Source organism: Myxine glutinosa, chromosome 2, assembly GCF_964187855.1.
Source record: "Myxine glutinosa chromosome 2, kmMyxGlut1.1, whole genome shotgun sequence".
Lineage (NCBI taxonomy): Eukaryota > Metazoa > Chordata > Myxini > Myxiniformes > Myxinidae > Myxine > Myxine glutinosa.
In genome coordinates, this window is record NC_136262.1 from 177,699,901 (window position 1) to 177,722,001 (window position 22,101).

The 22,101-nt window shown below is 45.0% G+C and overlaps 1 protein-coding gene across 4 annotated transcripts in view; it reads right to left on the reverse strand.

Moving 5' to 3' along the window:
* Positions 1-22,101, reverse strand: part of CORO2B (coronin 2B) — a 110,955-nt gene that overhangs the window by 34,522 nt on the left and 54,332 nt on the right. For all 4 annotated transcript variants that reach the window (XM_068106733.2, XM_068106730.2, XM_068106731.2 and 1 more), the window contains 2 exons: positions 19,805-19,921; positions 4,254-4,358 (listed from right to left, as the gene is read on the reverse strand). In XM_068106733.2, coding sequence (XP_067962834.1) covers positions 4,254-4,358; positions 19,805-19,921 — 222 coding nt within the window. The remainder of the gene's footprint in view (positions 1-4,253; positions 4,359-19,804; positions 19,922-22,101) is intronic.

Here is a 22,101-nt window from a genome sequence, read left to right on the forward strand (position 1 = left end):
AACAAAACCGAAACAAAACCGTTAATGATGATTTTATTATCGCTTTTTTATTTTCTTTCCATTTCTGAACCGGCAATGCTGAATGTTACATTCTACATGCCTGGTTGGCTTATCTCTCCAAATCAGCTGCAAGGGCTACATCCTGTTTCTGCAGTGGTGAGGAACTGTTTGCCGCAGCTGCGATTTATCAGAAATATTGTGCAGAAGATTTACCAAAGGGGCAGAAAAGTCGTCGATGTAAACAAAAAATAGGGGCAATACCCCTGGCGCTCACCTTTTTTTTTTTTTTGTATACAAGATCTAGGCTCGTGTAAGAGCTAACATCAATCACAAAAAAAAACAAAAAAACGGACACACGAAACATGATAAGGAGCGGGAGACAAGATGGGGAGAGAGAGGGAAGCACACAAGTACAACAGCAGAGAACAGGGACATCGGGAGATCTGTGGGAGGGAGAGGGCTGGGGGCTGGAGTGGGTGTGGGGGGGGGGGGGGATGTGAACACGGAATAAAGAGAGGTGGGAGAGGTATAAAACACATGGACACTGCTAGAACTTCCAGGAAAGAAGTCGGTATTACAAAAAAAAGTGGATCTGGGGCGAATTAACGGGCGTAGAAGAGATCAAGCTTTTGGATGGGGGAAGATAAGCGATGATGCTGAACAGCGGTTTTAAAGACCTGGAGAGAGGAGCGGGATTGAAGAGATTGAGGAAGTTTGTTCCAGAAGCGGGAATAAAGAGGAATGAAGGAGTGAGGGTGAGCAGAGAGTCTTGATTTTGGCAATTTCACCAGAAGAGGGTTGCTAGCAGATCTTGTGTGTCCTGTAGGAATATTTGGGGGAACACAGACAGAGCTGGAGGAGCTAGGCTAGATAGGAGTCGGTAGAAGACAGAAAGACCACCAACCTGCCTGCGGTGAGTGAGTGATAGGCCCTCGGAGTTAGCTTCATCGCGGGAGATTCCAATGATACTGAACGCTTTAGTTTCTACAGCGTGAAGACGAGCAAGGTGTGAGGCAGGAGCACCAGCCCAGAGGGGAGAGCAGTATTCCATTGAGGTGCGGATGAAAGCCTTGTATGTGGTGAGGAGCTCAGGTGAGGCAAGGAAGGACTTCGCACGACAGAGGATGCCCAGTCGGCGACTGGCTTTGGAGGCCAACTTGGAAATGTGGTTTTCCCAGGAAATATCATGGCAGATAGTGAGACCCAAAAGCTTGAGCGACAGAACTTCTTGGAGAGGATTATTCAGAAAGTGGATGGGAGGGTTGTCCAGTCGGTCTTTTCGGAGAGACATCGTAAGAGTGTGAGATTTGTCAGGATTGAAAGACATGTTAACTGGTGGAATAAACAGAATACTACACAGACTAGAGGTATTTTAAACCAATTTCAATGGTTGCTAGAAGACAGGGCAGCATGTAGAATCACACTAACATAATCACAATATTTTAAACATAAAAATACCTATTTTGGGGGGCAACCCGCCCTCCCCCCACCACCCACCCCGTATACCTCCTGAGACCCCAATTTTTCTAATGCTTTGAACAAACATTGGTACAACCCGGGTGATTAAGGTTGTGGTGAAGTTTCATCGAAATAGCGTGCGTAGTTTCAGAGGAAAAAGCAAATTCCTATTTTGGGGGTGAAACCTGTATCCACTTTGAGCCCCCGGTAAACCCCCTTAGACCCCGATTTTTTAAATGCCGTGAACAAACTTTAGTCACAACACAACAAGTATCATTTGTGCCAAGTTTGGTCACAATCCCTTCAGCGGTTTCGGAGAAGAAGTTTCAAGTGTTTATGGACGGACTGATGGACGGACGGACTGACTGACTGACGACGCACCATCGCATAAGCTCCCCTGAACTTCGTTCCAGGTGAGCGAATAAATAAAGAGGTTGCAGTGCTGTCTTGAGGGACAGAGGCTTTGAAAGGGTTGAGTTGAATCAATGAAGAATTTTGTACTTTGGAACAAAAGTTTTATTTCTGTGAAAAACAAAAAAAATTACGCTGAAGGGAAGTACATCCGGTTCACCCAAAAGGCAGGACGGAAGTACGCAAAAATACATGACGTAACACGTAAAAGTACATGCGATATTTTATTTATTGGCGGCTGGGTATGGTGCGATTGCAGCATTACCAAATGGCCGTTAAGGTGTGTGTAAAGACGGCTCTTGGGACAGAGCTCAGCACCGAAGTGAAAAGTTGAAAAGGTGCCACCTGTCCCAAAACAAAACAAAGCACCAGATGAACAGAGACGATGTATTAGCTGGAGCAAGGGAAATAAGGAGGCCATCCTCTGATGCAATGTGAAGAATGGGGAGACTATTTTTCTATACAAGGTTCTTGTAGGTTCTTTCATCTAGATTCTTGCATGAGCTCGAAGGAAGACATGGAAAAGGAAAACATTGAGGACCAACTGCAAACTTCCAAAAAGATGCACAGAATATCACTTCGGTAACAAATCACAGCAGAACTGTCAGGGTCGGCAGCATTTCGGACAATTTGAGGCAATGATTCTCAACTTGACCCTCGAAGTGTGATCAAGAACAAAGCCCAAAGGCGATAGTCCAAGAAGTTCTGTCACTCAAGCTTTTGGGTCTCACTATCTGCCATGATCTTTCCTGGGAAAACCACATTTCCAAGCTGGCCTCCAAAGCCAGTCGCCGACTGGGCATCCTCCGTCGTGCGAAGGTCTTCCTTGGCACACCTGAGCTCCTCACCACATACAAGGCTCTCAATTGCAGCTCAATGGGATACTGCTGTCCCCTCTGGGCTGGTGCTCCTATCTCGTACCTAGCTCGTCTTCACGCTGTTGAAACCAAAGCTTTCAGCATCATTGGAATGTCCCGCGATGAAGCTAACTCCGAGGGCCTTTCACAGGCCGAGGGCCTTTCACTCACCACAGGCAGGTTGGTGGTCTTTCTGTCTTCTACCGACTCCTCTCCGGCCTTGCTCCCCCAGCTCTGTCTGTGCTCTGTCCCCCAAATATACCTACAGGTCGCACAAGATCTGTCCGCAACCCTCTTCTGGTGAAATTGCCAAAATCAAGTCTCACTGCTCACCTTCACTCCTTCATTCCTCTTTACTCCCACCTCTGGAACAAGCTCCCTCACTCTCTTGAATCCCACTCCTCCCTCCAGGTCTTTAAAACAGCTGTTCACCACCATCTCTTATCCTCCCCCATCCAAAACCTTGATCTTTTCTACCCCCGCTAATTCACCCCCAGATCCACTTTCTTTGAAATACCAACTTTTTTCCTGGAAGTTCTAGCAGTGTCCATGTGTTTTATACCTCTCCCATCCCCCCCTCCCCGCCTTCCCATGCCTTCTCCCCCCAAGCCCTCTCCCTCCCACAGATCTCCCGATGTCTTTGTTCTCCGCTGTTGTACTTGTGTGCTTCCTTCTGTCTCCCTATCTTGACTCCCGTTCCCTTTATTGTATGTTTTGTGTGTCCGGTTTTTTTTGTGATTGATGTTAGCTCTTACACGAGCCTCAATCTTGTATTTTTTTTTTTTTTTTTTGTATACAGAATCGAGGCTCGTGAAAGAGCTAACATTTATCACAAAAAGGAAATCAAAGAGACAAACAAACAAAGTATATAAAAAGGGGAGCGGTATACAAGATGGGGAGAGAAGGGGAAGCACATAAACACAACATTTGAGAGCAGGGACATCGGGAATGTGTGGGAGGGAGAGGGCTTGGGGGAAGGCGGCGTGGGAAGGGGGGGGCAAAAAAGAAAAGAAAAGCAGAGGACACTTTGGGCCATGTAAGGGCTCTGTTCCACCTTCTGAACCCCACCCAAAAAGGAGATCAAATATGTAAAAGCAATAGAGAGTAGGTTAACAAATCGATTCAAGCAAGTGTTCAAGAACATAAAAATTGATTTCATCAAGGCCTGTCATCAAGGCCTGTCACAAGACAAGCGAGCTGGACATGAAATGGGAGCCACCATGCAATCCAAACATCGTTATTCGTTATCCCAAACAACAAAAAGAACAGAAACATTTTATTTGATTAAAAACGGTATAAAGATCAATAAAAATTAAAACATTCAAATCGACGCAGCAAGAAAAGTCATCGTGATCAAGAAACTTTGTTTTATTAAATATTCACTTTTTCTATAACATTTGCTTTATTTGTCAAAAAGATTTCGCCACACAACTGGACAAATACTTTTTCAACAACGAGTTTTAAGTTTAAGGGTTTCTCAACTCATTACAATAACTGGCAAATGGAAGATAATTCTGAAGAACTGACCTTGCCAGCCACGTACAACATACGTGTGTCTGCGTCATAAAAAGGGAAGAGTAGTCCAGAAAGTCCATCCACTTCTTCTTTTACCAACGGCTCTGACAGATCTTCCTACATACCACAAGCAAGACGTGGAGATTTGAAGTTATAAGGGGAAAGGTGGGGATGAGGGCAAAAATAGTTCATGTTTTTAGTTCATCGATGTTGCCCTGATATCTATCTATAATGCCAGTAATCTCTGTGTGTCTGTCTGTGACCGCTGTTTCTCGACAACCACGGGTCCGATATACTTGAAACTTGCCAGGTATATTGCTGGGGACCCGAGGATGTGCCTTTTCAAGGTTTCATATTAATCGGAGAAGTAGTTAGCGAGCTATGTCCAAAAAACGATTCAACCAATCAGAGAGCAGCGAGCTATCACGTGTGCCGAACGTGGCGAACAGACTCTGCCTCGGACGGCACATTTGAGAGCGTATTCATTTATTTCACGTTGGCAAACTATGTTGGCGTTAAACTATGTTTTAAAACTAATTAAAACTAATTTGCGATTCTTTCGCTTTCCTGCGCGTTTGTGCACGCTATGGCGATTTCTTTACCAAACTCCGCAAGCCGTTCGCTTTGGACCAAACCATTTCATGTAAATAGAGGGGGGGGATTGTCACCGTACTCGCAAGCCGTTCGCTTTGGACCAAACCATTTCATGTAAATAGAGGGGGGGGGGGATATAATTTTAGATATATATATAGTACGGGCATGCCCTAGTATATCAAATAGGTCAATCGTATAATTATTTTTTACATTAAGCTGCCACTCATTTTGACAAATTCAACATCAAATTTGAAAACTTTTCCTCAATGCATACATGTGGCCAATTGTAGGCCGTTTAATGACATTTCTCTTTGTATTTCTAAATTTCTGTGCATTGCCAATAATAGAACAATCCCCTGCCGATCCAAAGAACTAAACATAAACAAAGGCCATGAGGCAAGAGAGAAACCGGGACTCAAACAAAAACTTCTGAAACATAAGCAATTGCCATCAAGGGTGCTGCAGACAATGTTGGATGTTCTAATTGCTAACTTGCTAAAGTCAGACTTCTCGATTTCAATTTTAATTTTCAAACCTCTTGTATTAAACTAGCAACGGTACCCGCCCAACGGGCAGGGCTTCAATTGGGAGGCCCAAATGAAAAGGCAAAATTTCAGAAATTAAAGGCTTCTTTTTTTTTTAAAATGATTTATATAAACATCCGTTAAATCATATCACACGCAAAGCATCAAAATCTAAACAGTATTTGTAGAATTTCAATAAAAGCCACGTCACTGTTCATATCGGTAAATATTATTCCATCGTGATTCAAATTTGGGCAATGGGCTCTCCAATATTCGATGTGTTCACGGTTTGAATTACGTAACGTAATGTTTGTGACGATGTTTTCATTGTGACAATGTTTGTGTTCACGGTAGTGTTTGATGTGCCGGTGTGAATGTAATTTCGCAATGTTTTTCGTTTTTATTTTCGTAATCGTTTAATGAACGTTTAATGTTTAATGAACGTTTAATGATCGAAAGAATGAGCGTAATGATCATTAAATGAATGAATGAATGTAATGAATAATTCGATGCGAAGTGAAAGACGCCTCAGAGCTGTCACATTCACAATCGCTATGTCATATGTACTTCCCATACGTGTTTCCTTCATTGTAAAAACTACCAAGTCAACAGTTAAAAGGATTTTGAGTCGATAGGTGTTACGGCCACCTCAGCAAGATCGATGGAGACAGTGATCTGTTGGCTTATACACCGCCCAAATAGCTATGTGGAATTCTCTCACGTACTTTGGCCGAGGTCATTATTTACATTTAATGATGTTTATATAGAATCAAAAAGCAGATATTTGGTTTTGGGTCGTCCTTTCCGCATATCTCGTGGGATTGTGAGTTGGAGAGACGACCGTGATGGTGGGGAGGGGGTTGGCATTCTCTCAAGCAGGGATTCAACCCATGTCCTCATAAAAGGTCTTTGTCCGAGGTCACCGAGTCCGATCGGTGCAGCCGATTTGTGCAGCCGTGCAGCGATCGGTGCAGCCGTTTGTGCGGCACCAGGGAAAATAACGTTATACGGGAGTCAAAACCTGAAAATGCTGGGGGCCAAAGCTGAAATTGGAAAAACAATATACCCTATTTTACTCCAGTAGATCCCAGGATTACCCACCCAAAATATCGTTGTGATCGGTTCAGCCGTTTTTTCGGTACCTTCGAACGGACGGACAGATGGACGGACGGACATTTGGTGAATCATAGTAAAATTGTGATGCGAACAAGTCTGCAGAGAGTGAGGAGGCTGCAGACTGTCGATCTGAGGGATGAGGTATGGAGTGGCAGAGAGCGGAGTCATCAGCAAAGAGATAGAGAGGATTTTCCAGAGAGTCGGAGAGATCATTGATGAAGACCAGGAAAAGCACAGGGTCCTGAACATTGCTTGGGGGAACTCCAGCATGAACAGGAAGGGGTTTTCCAGACGATCTGTTTGGAGAGACATCATAAGAACAACATAATTGGGATCCTAAGATGGAACTCCGTAGACATACAAACTATCCGGCGATACTTCTTAGTACCTATTGTTATAACTTGGTGCTGGAGTGCTGAAAGGTGCACGTGGCGGCCCTGCTTTGACTAGTCTTATCAGAGCAACGCGGAAAGCTTAGCGGCGGCTAATTAACTAGGCAACCCCAGGAAGTGATAATGGCTTCAAGCAGAAGGGCGCCCGGGTGGGGTTATGCAACCCTTGATGAAGGAAATGCCATTACAAGGTGGAAAAATTGATACTACTAGGGCATGCCCGTACTATATATAAGCTAGGACGTGCCCGTACGTGGGTGCCCGTTCCTTGCCAAAAAAAAAAAAAAAAAAAAACATGAATGGTTTGGTCCATTCGCAACGACCACAGAACCCCCCCCCTCTATTTACATGCAATGGTTTGGTCCAAAGCGAACGGTTTGGTCCATTCGATGTGATTCGATGATTCGATGTGAATGGTTTGGTCCATTCGCAACGACCACAGAACCCCCCCCCTCTATTTACATGAATGGTTTGGTCCATTCGCAAAGCCAAAGCGAACGACCACAGAACCCCCCCCCCTCTATTTACATGAATGGTTTGGTCCATTCGCAAAGCCAAAGCGAACGACCACAGAACCCCCCCCCCCCCTCTATTTACATGAATGGTTTGGTCCATTCGCAACGGCAAAGCGAACGGCGAACGGCTAAATCGCCATAGCTCGGTAAGTACTTGTCCGATTAATTTCAAACCTTGAAAAGGCACATCCTCGGGTCCCCAGCAATATACCAATATACCAGCAATATACCCTCTATTTACATGAAATGGTTTGGTCCAAAGCGAACGGCTTGCGAGTGGTGACAATCCCCCCCCCTCTATTTACATGCAATGGTTCGGTCCAAAGCGAACGGCTTCCGGAGTTTGGTAAAGAAATCGCCATCGCGTACACAAACGCGCAGGAAAGCGAATGAATCGCAAATTCGTTTTTATTAGTTGTAAAACATAGTTTAACGCCAACATAGTTTGCAAACGTGAAATAAATGAATACGCTCTCAAATGTGCCATCCGAGGCAGAGTGTGCCCGCCACGTTCGGCACACGCGATCGTTCGCTGCTCTCTGATTGGTTGAATCGTTTTTTGGACATAGCTCGGTAAGTAATTGTCCGATTAATATGAAACCTTGAAAAGGCACATCCTCGGGTCCCCAGCAATATACCTGGCAAGTTTCAAGTATATCGGACCGGTAGTTGTCGAGAAACAGCGGTCACAGACAAACAAACAAACGTACAGACGTACAGACAGACAGACAGAGATTACTGGAATTATAGATAGATGGATCAAACAACAGCATCCACATCAGACTTGCTGCCTTGTGAGTAAATGAGGCAAACTTTATTGCTGCAGGAGATGTGACCACAGTGAATATAGGAGCAAACGAAAAGCTTGTGATGACAACAAATAACCACCAAAGTAAAAGCCCCTGAAACCCCCTCTACCAGGGTGCTCACTTGACTTCTTTTCTTTCAAGATCTCATTACGATACACTCTCAAAGCCGCAAGGATGGAAGTGGGTTTGAACGTGGAAACAAAGGGAGAATGCTCTTGCATTGCACAAATTGGATCAAAGTAGCAACGATTAATGTAAGCTTGCGTACCACTTTCAAGAACAAAACATTGAAATACCTGGCATTCAAGAGCATCGAATAGTGCACAACGAACCAACCAAATATGAAAATATAATTGGGACAACTCTCATCACTTCCTCAGCATGGCCTGATTATATGGGGGGCACTACAGGAGTTGTTGGAATATTCGTGTGAAAAGGCGCTTCAAGCTTTATCAATCTTTGCCTCCTTTAATGAAAGAATACTTGTTGTAAATTTCTGAGGAATCCCAGCAATGATGACTATTGTCATCAACATGCTGAAGAAGGGTACAGGCCTTGGACAGAGGAAGTACACACGGCAATGCTTGGTCGAGGGGACGGGAAGCTGAGGATCAACAGTCATCCGAGTTTGGCCTCATAGCAGACTTGAAAAGAAAAAGTTAAAACAACTTATAGTGCCAATCTGTGCTTCAAAACTGATTTACTTTCCAAGAAATATTTTCCCTATGCTTCTTAACTGTACAAGATTGTATGCCAAGTTTGGCTCTTGTGGAAAATCCTGATCCTTCATCAGGTGCTCACCTTTGTGATTTAGGGGTCGGTATTTTTGCCATGTGTTTGGGGGCACTGAGTAGAACTTGATATGCTTGAATAAATTTTTTTATTTATAGACAAGGAAAAGTTGAACATATTTTTTTGGAACTTAATTTAAATGTGCTTCTTTTATTTTTTTTATATCCAGGTATGGAGGCTCATGAAACTTAGGAAAAACAAAATGAGGCAAAGAGAAAACAGTGCAACAACAAATGGATGCTCCGCTACACAAGCAGAAGTGGAGGAGAATGGTCTCAGTGGGTATGGTAATAGCTGAGTGGTGGAAATGGGAGAGACTATGAGGTGACGATGGGCAGCAGACTTGGGATCCGAGAGGGAAGAGGAGCTCAAAATGACAGACTCAGGAAAACAGGTCCATACGGAGGAATAGACCAGGAAGATGTTTGAAGGAATGGAGAGGAACGGCTCATTTAGATTCAACAGTAGTGAGTGGTCTTACTTTAAATGAAGTTCTTCGTTGGTAAAAAAATTAATTTGTCTGTTAATTAGTCTATAGACAGACACACACACACACACACACACACACACACACACACACACACACACACACACACACACACACACACACACACACACACACACACACACACACACACACACACGAACCCATAGAAATTCCATGTAATGTAAAATGTAACTTCAAGACCTCAACATTCCCCCTCCTTCCCCTTCACCCACTCCCTCCTCTCTCCTCATCCACCTCCTCCATGACTCCACCTACACTCTCCTCCCTCTCTCTCCTCTCCTTCCTCCCTAACCCCACCTCTCCTCCCTCTCTCTCCTCTCCTCCCTCCCCAACCCCACCTCTCCTCCCTCTCACTTCTCTAATCTCCTCCCCCTCTCTCTCTATCTCTCTCCCTCTCTGTTGCCACCTGCTGGCTGTCGGTGTATTGGGTGCGGTGTCATGGCGTCTGCTCGTGTTTTGGCATTGCAGCTCCGTGCTCGTGGTTTGTATCTTTACCCTCCCCTTACCTTTTCTCACCTTTGTGCCGTCTTTTGTGTATCCCCCTTCCACGTTATCATCCGTCCCCCCCTCTTGAGAGTGAGAAAGTGAGAGAGCACACGTGGTGAGACCGGTAAAGGTTCCCCCTTAGGGCGGTTCCCTCTTCGGGTTTTTCGCTTCGTGTTACAAATCATAATACTTCTTTCCGTTTCTTTTTTCGTAATTATTTTTATTTTTCGTTAGTTTACTGGAGCTTTTTGGCTTCATTAACCCTTTATACATTTATCCTGCTCTCAAATGTTGTGGTTGTGTGCTTCCCCTTCTCTCCCCATCTTGTCTTCCGCTCCCTCTTTTTGTATATTTTGTTTGTCTGGTTGATTTGTTTGTGAAATAAATGTTAGCTCTTTCACGAGCCTCGATTCAATATACAAAAAAAAAAAAAAAAAATCCTTTGTGTAAACGATGGCGGATAGCTCTCGTTACACGTCTCTTGAAGCGCTAACCCGGAAGCATGGGTTAGTTTGCTCACCTCCGTCGGGAATCGACGTCGAGGCCATTATCCTTGCCGTCGGAGAGATAATCGGTTTGGATATAAATGTAAAAGCGGCTTCTCGCATGAATAAACGCGTGGTAATCTTTGTTTCCACAGTGCCCATGGTTGCTCAAATCGAGCACGGGCTTTTCTTTGCTCCCGACGTGTTTGTTCAGGTTTGTCCACTCGACACGCCGGCAGTTCGGGTTTCTCTCTCTAACGCTCCTCCGTTCCTTAAGAACAAAGACCTGGTTACTGAACTAAACAAACTTGGTTCTGTCGTCTCTTCAGTTACAATGGTTCCTGTACGAGGAAAAAATAACCGTTTAAAACACGTCATGTCCTTTCGTCGTTTTGTTTAAATATGATCTTACCGCGTGGAGTAACCTCTTTAAATGCGGTATTGCCCTTCAAGGTCGAAGGTCACACTTATCGGGTCTTTGTCTCCACAGAGTCTCTAGTTTGTTTTGAGTGTGGTCAATATGGTCATTTAAAAGACTCGTGCCCGAAAAAGTCCGCAGATAGAGCCACTAGCCTGAATGGTGATGAACAGCAGGGCTCTACTGAGATCGTTGTCGATGATGTAAACAATATGGGTGGTGCTGACACAAACCCCATTGTAGACAAACAGAGAACCAGGAAAAGAACCCTCTCACCGCCTAGCGACCTCAACGAGCCTGATAATAAGGTCTTGGCCGGTCCTCCAACCTTCGCTCAAGTGGTTTCTTTTGGGGTTTTTTTTGTATACAAGATCGAGGCTCGTGAAAGAGCTAACATTAATCACACAAAAAGACAAACGGACACACAAAACACAAAAAACAAGGGGAGCGGCAGACAAGATGGGGAGAGAGGGGGAAGGACACAAACACAACATTTGAGAGCAGGGACATCGGGAGGACGTGGGGGGAGGTGGGAGAGGAATAAAACATATGAACACTGCAAGGACTCTGGGGTGAATTACCGGGGGTAGAAAAGATCAAGGTTTTCGATGGGGGAAGATAAGAGATGGTGGTGAACAGCTGTTTTAAAGACCTGGAGGGAGGAGTGGGATTGAAGGGAGTGGGGGAGTTTGTTCCAGAGGCGAGAGAAAAGGGGAATGAAAGAGTGAAGGTGAGCAGAGAGCCTAGACTTTGGCAGTTTAACCATAAGAGGGTTGCAGGCAGATCTTGTGCGACCTGAAGGAATATTGGAGGGACAGAGCACAGAGAGAGCTGGGGGAGCAAGGCCGGAGAGGAGTCGGTAGAAGACAGAAAGACGACCAACCTGCCTGCGGTGAGTGAGTGAAAGGCCCTCGGAGTTGACTACATCGCAGGAGATTCCAATGATTCTGAAAGCTTTGGCCTCAACAGCGTGAAGCCGAGCAAGGTGTGAGGCAGGAGCACCAGCCCAGAGGGGGGAACAGTATTCCATTGAGCTGCGGATGAAAGCCTTGTATGTGGTGAGGAGCTCAGGTGTGCCAAGGAAGGACTTCGCACGACGGAGGATGCCCAGTCGGCGACTGGCTTTGGAGGCCAGCTTGGAAATGTGGTTTTCCCAAGAAAGATCATGGCAGATAGTGAGACCCAAAAGCTTGAGCGACAGAACTTCTTGGAGAGGATTGTTGAGAAAGTAGATGGGAGGGTTGTCCAGTCGGTCCTTTCGGAGAGACATTGTAAGAGTGTGAGATTTGTCAGGATTGAAAGACATGTTCCACTTGTTTTACCAGTCTGTGATTTTGTCCAGGTCTGCAGAGAGTGAGGAGGCTGCAGACTGCCGATCTGAGGGATGAGGAATGGAGCGGCAAATAGTGGAGTCATCAGCAAAGAGATAGAGAGGATTTTCCAGAGAGTCGGAGAGGTCATTGATGAAGACCAGAAATAGCACAGGGCCCAGAACACTACCTTGGGGAACTCCAGCCAGAACAGGTAGGGAAGATGAGATAAATCCATTCAGGGCCACACGTTGCCTACGACCAGAGAGGAAATCCGCAAGCCATGAAAGGAGATTTCCCTGAATACCATAGGAGGTGAGTTTGGTGAGCAGAGCTGGGTGCCAGACCGTATCGAAGGCACGTGATATGTCAAGTGAGACAGCTCTGATTTCCTGTTTGGCATTGAGGACCTCCATCCATTGTTGAGACAGCAGAAGCAACATGTCCAGAGTAGAATGACCTGGTCTGAATCCAAATTGATGATCAGAGATCAAGCCATTGGAGAAGAGGAAGGATTTGATATCTGAAGCAATGATGGATTCCATGACTTTGCTGATAATTGGGAGCAGGCTGATTGGTCTGTAGTTGCAAGGATCTGTTTTTGCACCTTTTTTGTGTAAAGCGGGAATGTTTGCTGATTTCCAAGATGCTGGCAGATGACCTTGAGCAAAAGAGAGGGTGAAAAGATCAGAGAGAGGGTGAGATAGAGCGGCAGAGCAGGATTTTAGGACCCGAGGGCTGATGCCATCTGGTCCAGTTGCAGAATCAGTGTCGAGGTTTGATAAAAACTTCTCCACCTTGTCAGGAGAGAAGGACACAGAATCCAGGAGCAGTTGGGTTCGACTGGGAAAGGTGGGAACAGAGAGAGATGGGTTTGGGACACAAGATTTTGAGGCAAACACAGAGTTGAGGCATTCGGCTTTGTCACGTGCAGTGTCAACTGTGTAGCCATTTGAGGTAAGGGAGGGGATGGAGGGGGAACAAACACCAGAAACGGATTTGACCAGACGCCACCAGGATTTGGAGGAAGGAGACAGGTTTGAGAGTTCAATCTTGAGTGTGGAGAGATAGTGCTTCCTGGCACTCCTGAGGGTAGAAACACACTTGTTTCGAGCTTGGTGGAAGGAACTGAGATTGCCTTCAGTTGGATTTGCCTTCCAAGACGCAAAGGCAAGTTGTTTCAGGGCAACTGCCTCACCACAAGATTCAGTGTACCATGGACGGGAGGAAGGGTAAGACAACTGAAGACGAGATGGGATAAATCTGTGCATGAGAGAGAGCAGTTTGCTTTGGAAGAATTCCCAGGAAGAATTGATGTCAGAGGCATTAGAGATGGGAGACCAGTCCAGTTGATTGATGGCTGCTTGCAGACCGTGCCAGTCGGCCTGAGTGAAATGCCAGACTCGTCGGCGCTGAGGAGGCTCTCTGAGAATGGCCAGTGAGATGTCCACTTTAACAAGCACATGATCAGAAGAACCGATTGGAGCAGAAGAAGAGCAGCAGACATTTGCAGAGAAGTTAGTCATAACCAAGTCCAGAAGAGAAGATACTCCATTGACTGAGATCCGGGTCGGGAAATTGACAGATTGTGTCAGTCCCAATGAGTCGCAGAAGTCCTTTGCTGAGGTGCCATGGCTGGTGAGAGATGAACCCACACCCAGCCAGCTGGCATGATGACAGTTGAAGTCGCCACATATGAGGAAGAGAGAGTTTGGATGAGTTGATAGAAGTTGGTCCATGTTGTCCGACAGAGAAATGTAAATGGAGTCATCACTGTTTGGAGGACGGTACAGAACACCGATGAACAAAAGGTGGGAGTGGAGAGGAAGCCGTAGCCAGAGGTACTCCTGTGGGTGGGGTGGAGAGAGGGCAGTGCAGGGAGAGTGAGGAAGAGAGTTTTTGATAAAGATAGCCACCCCACCACCAGGACGAGGATCAGGTCTATCGTACCGGAGGAAGGAGTAACCAGGAATAGATATTAAGGAATCAGAGACATCTTGAAGGAGGAAAGTTTCTGTTAAGCAGATCAAGTCTGGATTTTCAGAAGCAACCTGAATGGAGAGATCAATCAGGTTTGAGCGAAGGCCCCGGATGTTTGAGGTCCATACCGTTAGTGAGGAGAGAGGGGGAGCATCGGGTGCAGGACAGGGGAGGGGAGGGGTAGGGTCAGATGAAGGGTGAGAGGGGGATGTAGGAAGAGCAGTTGAGAGTGCGTCAGAGATTACAGAAGAGTTATAAGAAAGGGAAGGATGAGGAGGACGAAAGGTTTGATGGTGATGGAATGAGGCACAGTGAGAGTTTGTTTGAGGGGGGGGGGAAGAGGAAAGTAGAAGGTTGGGGGAGGTGGAGGTATGACATAGGAGGGAGAGGAAGTGGGGAGGAGGCAGCTTTGAGAAGGAGGTGGGAGGAGGGAGAATTTGGGAGGGATGGTTGGGGGGGAGATTTGAAGGGGAGGGGCAAGGGGGGAGTTTAGAAAGTGGATGATTAATGAAAGATGAACATATATAACAAATTGGGTTTGTTGTGATTTTCACGTTAGCGATTCGTTTAAGAACGATGGAGGAGGGATGGAATGAATGAGAATTTAGAGCATGGAGTGATTTGGAATCATAAGAGATTGAATATTTTTTTGAAATGGAATGAGTTGAAGAGGAAATTGAAAGGAGCCTTTTAAATAAGAAGAAAAACAGCGTGTTGTAATAAACCACTGAATAAAACACTGAAGGGGATAGTTGAAACATATTTAAACAGAACTGTGAAGAACAATCTTATATTCACAAAAATACCAATGGGGAGAGGAAGCCTAGAGCGACAACCACGAGTCGCTTGAACAGGGCAAAAGGTGGAAGGCAAGGGGAAAATGGGGGCGGGGCGTGACAGCGCACGTGGGCAGAGGCAAAAGCACACGAGGAGAAAGGGAAATAAAAGTTTTTTTTGTTTGTTTTTTTGTTTGTTTTAGGGGGGGTGTGGGGGTTACAACGTTAGACAAATAGTAGATGTTTGGTGAAGCTTGGTGGAGAAGGGGAAATCAAAAAAGCTAGCAAAACAGCGAAGGAAGGAACAACCTTCGACGGGGGAAGCCTGAGGCTGCAAGGCCTTGCTCGCGACGCGGCAAACAAACGATTAATTTATGAAAGATAAACACCGAGAAACTTCCAAGGGGGACACTATAAGTTCACACACCGAACGATAAATACAGTTTCGACAAAATACAATTGTGAACAGACTTAACTTTGAAAAACGTGGAGACCTTGTGGACCGTCGAAAACCCCTGCCACCGTCTCCAAGATCTCGTGAGATCCAACATCCCACAGGTCTCGTACCAAAAAAATGAGGCCTCGTTTACGATCTTCGGCCTATGCTGGTTAGTGAAGGTTATGGTGGAGCGCGACCTCCTCCTCAGCAGTTGCCTCCAGTTGAGGAAATTCCTCAACCTCCTCTGCCTTCAGAATCTTTCGAGGGTAATGTGATAAATGCTGAAAATGTATGTGTTGGCCAGACAGCACCTGAGTCGCTCCGGTGTTCTGAGAGTAAGCCTCCATGTGAGGTTGAGCCTCCATGTGTGTCCCTTACTGAAGCTTGTGTTGATTGTGCCTCCCCTCCCTCTGTGGGGAGTGGTGAGTGTGTAGGAACTAGTGATCTGTCTGTGATCGAATCCTCCATTGAGGCAGCTGAGCCTTGTCAAGCTCATGGTCAGCAGGGTGATAGTGCTGAAGTCTCAGATTGTCGCGTTGATGAGCCCGTTGCTTCAGCAATGGACTCTCAATGCAATGATTGTGACTGATGGGCGTTCTTCCGTTGCCCCACTGAGTGATGGTGAGGCCGACTTCTCATCGGAGCATGTCTCTGGAGGCTCTGTCCCTCCTGCTGAAATCGTGGATTTCCTACAAAAAACCTACCGTAAAAAGCGTGTGAAAATCTGCGATTTCTTTGTTGACACTCACGCCTTCATTAGTGGGGCTCAGGAAGTTGTACAACAATCTGCGGCCCTTCATATTTCTGATAAATCACTGAAAAGACTGAAGACGTACCTTGTCACAGCAAGGAAAGAATTAAACTTGTAATGGCAAGGAAAGAATACAGAACTGGCGCCCAATTTCACTTCTCTGCACAGATTACAAGATTTTTGCCAAATCTCTTGCTAACCGTGTAAAGACTGTTTTAAGCACAGTTATACATCACTTTTACATCAGGATCAATCGTACTGTGTTGTGCACAGATCTATGCACGATAACATTTTTTTGGTACGAGACCTGTGGGATGTGTGTGCATTTCAACAACAACATACCGGTCTCTTTTTTATTGACCAAGAAAAGGCTTTTGACTCTGTTAATCATGAGTATTTGTTTCACATTTTAAAGCAATTTGGTTTTGGGGCATCCTTTATTTCATATGTATCCTTATTGTATAATCACATTTTTAGCTTGATCAAAATCAATGATGGTCTCTGTTCACCTTTGCGGATTGGGAGGGGAATTCGGCAAGGCTGTCCCTTATCTGGAATCTTGTACTCTCTTTGCATTGAGCCCCTTTTGATTCGTTTACGATCTTCTCTTATGGGATTTTCAGTGACTCCATCAGAAAATCCCGTTATCATTTCGGCCTATGCTGATGATGTATGTGTTGCTGTTCGCGGCAGTAATGACATTGCTCTGCTATTTGAGTGTCTACGAGTCTACTCTCAAGCATGTACAACGCAAATTAATTGGTCGAAATGCAAAGCAGTTTGGGTCAGCGGTACGCCACCTTCTGCCCTTCCAATTCTCCCTATGAATTTGACATGGGGAAAAGAAGGTGTGAAATACCTCGGTGTTTATCTTGGAACCCCAGGCTTTGTCAAAAAGAATTGGGATGGTTTGCTCCACAAAATTAGCAATAAATTAAACAGATGGAGAGGAATTTTGTCGACCTTGTCTTTTCGAGGTCGTGCCCTGGTCATTAACAACCTGGTGGCCCCTCTCTTATGGCATAAAATGATTGCCCTGCAACGTTGGTGTCGTCAATCCAAAAATGTTTACTTGACTTCTTTTGGGATGGCAAACACTGGCTAAAGCCAGAGACTATTTGCCTCCCACTGGCAGAAGGAGGTCATGGGCTTGTGGACATTCTTTGTCGGGTGATGGCCTTCCGAATCTCTACAGCTCGTCGTTTTATATTTCTGGAGGCCTTGCCCTGGAAATCGACTGCAAACTGTATATTAAAACAAGCCGGCATGCTAGGCTACAATTGTGAACTCTTCTTCATGGAGCTGCAACATGTCGATGCTTCGCTGCTCCCTGGCTTTTACCAAGATGTCTTGCACGTCTGGCGGTCCATTTCAGTAACTCGGCAAATGGGGACATACAACAGTGAAAGGTTCCTCCAGGAACCCCTTTTCTGCAATGCCCTTTTTCCTGCTATTCCTCACTCATGTGCTTTTGTGCAACGTTTTTTGAGTGCTGGCGTGAGCACGACTCCGCACCTTCGTGAGTGTAACAGGAACAGTTGGTTCTCTGCAGGACATCTTCAAGTAAGAACTGGTATCAGATCTCTGAGGAGCGTCGCCAAGGTCCTACAGGAAATCCTGTGTGTTTTTACGCACTTGGGCCTGAGCTCAACCGCCAACATTGGTGACCGCCATACACCACCACAGATCTGTGCCAGCTCTAGCCTGCCAGCTGATAGCACCACAACATCTATCTTGTTATCCTCATCGCCACTTTCCAGCAAGGATAAAAAGAGACTGTATCGTTTGTGTATTTCAATCCGGTTTCCCTCGTTACAGCCGGTTTCTTTTTGGGCTCGATGGAAAGAGAAACTGCCTTCTGGGTCTCCCTCTCATCCGCAATGGTCTGCAATGTATGTTTCACCGATTGTTAAAAGGACTGGTGATATTGCTTGGAGACTCGCCCATATGGTGTTGCCCTCCAATGTTTTATTACATCGTTTTAATGAGGATAATTCAGTGGAATGCCCCTTTTGTATGATTTCTGAAGACCTTTTCCATGCTTACGTAGATTGTGCAAGACTCTCTCCCTTCTTTGGTTTTTTATCAACTTTTTTTAATCGTATGAACTTTTCCTTTTCTACACGTGTTTTTATCTTTGGAATCCCACTTAGTTACAAAAAACGATCTGAGACTGCTCTTGTTAATTTCTTAATTTCTATTGGAAAATTAGCAATCTACAAGACAAGAAAAGCAAAGCTCCTGGCAAATGCTGATATTTTATGTGATGTGGTAATTGTGTTTAAGGCTCTGGTCATGGCAAGGTTGCGCTTGGAATTCTCTTTTTGCCAAATGAAAGATGATTTACAAACCTTTGTGGAAAAATGGTGTGTAGAGGGTGGGTTTTGTAAACTTGATCATGGTTTGTTAAATTTTTTATTTTAGTGTTTGGTGGTTTTATTGTTGTTGTTCGGCTGCACATGTTTGGAATTGTAGTGACTTTATTATTTGCATGACTTGTGTAGTTTTCTTACCTTTATAATAAAAGAGCTTCAAAACTCAAAGTCTCTCTCTCTCCCTCTCTCCCCCTCTCTCTCCCTCTCTCTCCCTCTCTCCCCCCCTCTCTCTCTCCCTCTCTCTCTCTCCCTCTCTCTCCCTCTCTCTCCCTCTCTCTCCCTCTCTCCCCTTCTCTCTCCCTCTCTCTCCCTCTCCCCTCACTCTCTTTCCGCCTTCCCACCTCGTCACCTCGCGGTCGGGAAGTGCTTTCAAAGGGGCCCTATATAGTAATTCAATTGCTTTCAAAGTAGTTACGACATAACCCCCCCACCCCCATCTCAATGATATCTCTCCCCTCTCTCTCCTCTCTCTCCCTCCTCTCTCTCCCTCCTCTCTCTCCCTCCTCTCTCTCCCTCCTCTCTCTCCCTCCTCTCTCTCCCTCCTCTCTCTCCCTCCTCTCTCTCCCTCCTCTCTCTCCCCTCCTCTCTCTCCCCTCCTCTCTCTCCCCTCCTCTCTCTCCCCACAACCCCTCCTCTTTCCCTCCTCACCTCCTCTCCCTCTCACAGGAAGAGCTTTCAAAGTGCTCCTACATAGTATGCATGCACCGCATTGCTAGAGGTCCCTCAAGGTGTTTAGAGATATCATTTTGAGGTGTTTTACCTGAAATGAAATTTGAAATGAAAATAAATCTGGGGAAAGATTAGCGTTATTTAAAAGAAATTGCACTTTTATGTGTTTTGGTTCCTTTCCTTGTTCCTTTCACACATATTTCTACTTTTTCATATATATATATGATTCCTTCTGCATGATACCAACAGCAATATTGTGAAGTTGTATGCTACCATGCTTGATATATTTAACACTCCTCTGCCTTCCCATCCCTCCTCCCCAGCCATAATCATAATCTCTACTCCAGTTTCACAAAATGAGTCACAGCTCAAAGTACACCCACCCCCCAACAAGCATATGTGGCCTACACAGCCCCTTACTGTGAATTATGCATTTTGTAGTACATGCCAAAACAGCACGAAGTAGGCTTATCAAAATGTGAAATTTATGGGACAATCATTTAAAATTCTCACGCTCAAAAGTACAATTTTTTTTTTTTAAAGCAAACCCAAACGTGTCTAATACAGTGACATTATGTCCTACAATGTTATTGCCATCTTGACAATGTGGGCAGCTGGTGGCACCTGGTCCCAGAGAAGCAGCTGACGGCTGTTCCATTGAGAGACGCCTGTCGTCACCAACCTCTTCAGGTTTCCCAGGAAGGCCACCAGATTCACTCGGTGATTGGTACAGCACTTTTCCTAGTCATGCAAACAATATAGATATAATCATTACCGTGCAGTACAGTGACACAAAACAGCAGAATGACTCCTTTACTCTTCTCAAACTGGTTGAATGAGTGGTTTTTGTATTGCAGGCACCTGCAATTCACCACAGGTGAGTTCAATTCCAAAGTAAAGGAGAATCACCTGCTTGAAATCTAATTATTTCTAATAACTTCTAAAAGGTGCCAATAATATTGTCCAGGCCATTTTAGGATTTATTTATGGAATGAGCTAAGATTTCGTAATGTTTTCAGCTTTTTTTGTTTTGTTCCACTGCAAACCAAAGAAATACATTTGTGGATACTAAAATATTTTTTCATTTCAACAATTTTCGGGAAGAAATGGTGCATTGTTTGAAAAAAGTGCAAGGGGGCCAAAATTTTGGCCACGACTGTACGTACATGCTGATCTAATATTCAAAATGAAATGCACTTATTCACTTGAGGTACAAAACGGAATTGAACGATAGAACGAGTCATCTCACGGCCTAGCAAGAACACTGACAAGACATTGTCATGTTGAAAATCCTAACACATCCTTCAAATCTGTGGAGAATGTGAAATTCCTTGTGGAGAATCAGAACCTAGTATTAGTATTGATGATTCAGGCAGCTCTGAAGATTGGAATGGACTGTGAAGCCACCTTTGGCCATAACTCTGCATATGGAGGATAGACCAGGAGCATGTTTAAAGCGTTTTTTTCAGAAAGCCTGTACCTGTTCCTGTCTGTACTGCTTGGAGGCATGTCATGGCTTGATGAAAACCACGGTGATTCAGAGAATTGTGAAGAGACTTTAAAAAGGAGGGCTTCTGGTATTGCACAATATGTGGTGCATGCAGCATCAATAAACAGGAAGTTGACCCTAAAGCATGTCGGTATTAGCCTCACATTCCATCAGGCAATGGCATCAGAATGTCTTCCCAACTTCCTTGATTCTGCTGGACATTTGGCATGAATACTGTTCGTAGAATTGAGGTAACTATTGCCACTGGCATTCTTGGCAAGTTTCAAGACATTCTTGGCAAGTTTCAAGAAAAGTGTGTCTACATCCCTGGTGGCATCATTGTCTCTTCCACACCTGGTCACTTGATTTTTAACTTATCTGGAATTGGAATTCCAGATAAGGTATTGTCATTGTGCATCGTCCGTCTTCTATTTCGACTTCTGCCAAACCGCTGAGCTGCTCCGGCTGAAATTTGGCAGCAAGGTTCCGCTCCTGCCTGGTAACGGGGATTGCAAAGCTCGTACCGGTCACGTAACTTTAAGTAGGTCAAAATGGCGAACTTAGTAAATTCATTCAAAAATCTTCTGCGGACCCTCCAGTCAGAATGCTACTAAATTTGGGTTACACCATTAAGCCAGGGTAGGGATGTTAAATTACGGAGGTCATGCCAATAACATGACCGGAAGTGTGTCAAAATGGCCGACCTAGTCAATTTTTTGGAAAATTGTGTAAACTCCTTCAAAAATCTTCTTCCCCAGACCCACCAGTTAGAATGCTACCAAATTTGGTTTGCAACATTAGGCCAGGGCCCCAAGGCCAGTGGGACTATTTTAGCTTCATATGGCAATACTGATATTCTAAGGGAGACGAATATTGGGAAAAAGAAACTTTCTACAGCACACAATTGATGCTCTGGCAATGCGGTCCTGCTCCGAAGAGAGGTGACACAAACAGTGGGGGAGGTGGTGCAAATCAATTTTGTTCTGTGGATAATAATCCCCTCTGTCTGCAGCAGGGTCAGTAAACCACTTGCACTGTGACACATGTGTACAGGTGAAAATTGTAAGTCGTCCCCTGCCGCCTCACAATGAAGGCTATTTTTGTGCCCACAACCTGACACTGGGAACCACACCAACACGTGTGCAAAATTTGGTGGAGATTAGCTCAGCCATGTTTTTTTTCCTATGATTTTTCAGATATACACACATACACCTACATACCGAGAATTTCCTTATTTAATATAGTAGGATGAAAATTAGAAGTTATTTGAAAAAAAACAACAACCCTACTTTCATTTACAGGATTCTAACTAATTCATTGACATACGTGGGAAAATTACACGCCCAGACTAGGAATCAAACCCACGTCCTCTGGTGAACCGTACCAGTGCTCCGCCATCTGAGGTATCTGAGCGACCCTGATCAAGCATGCA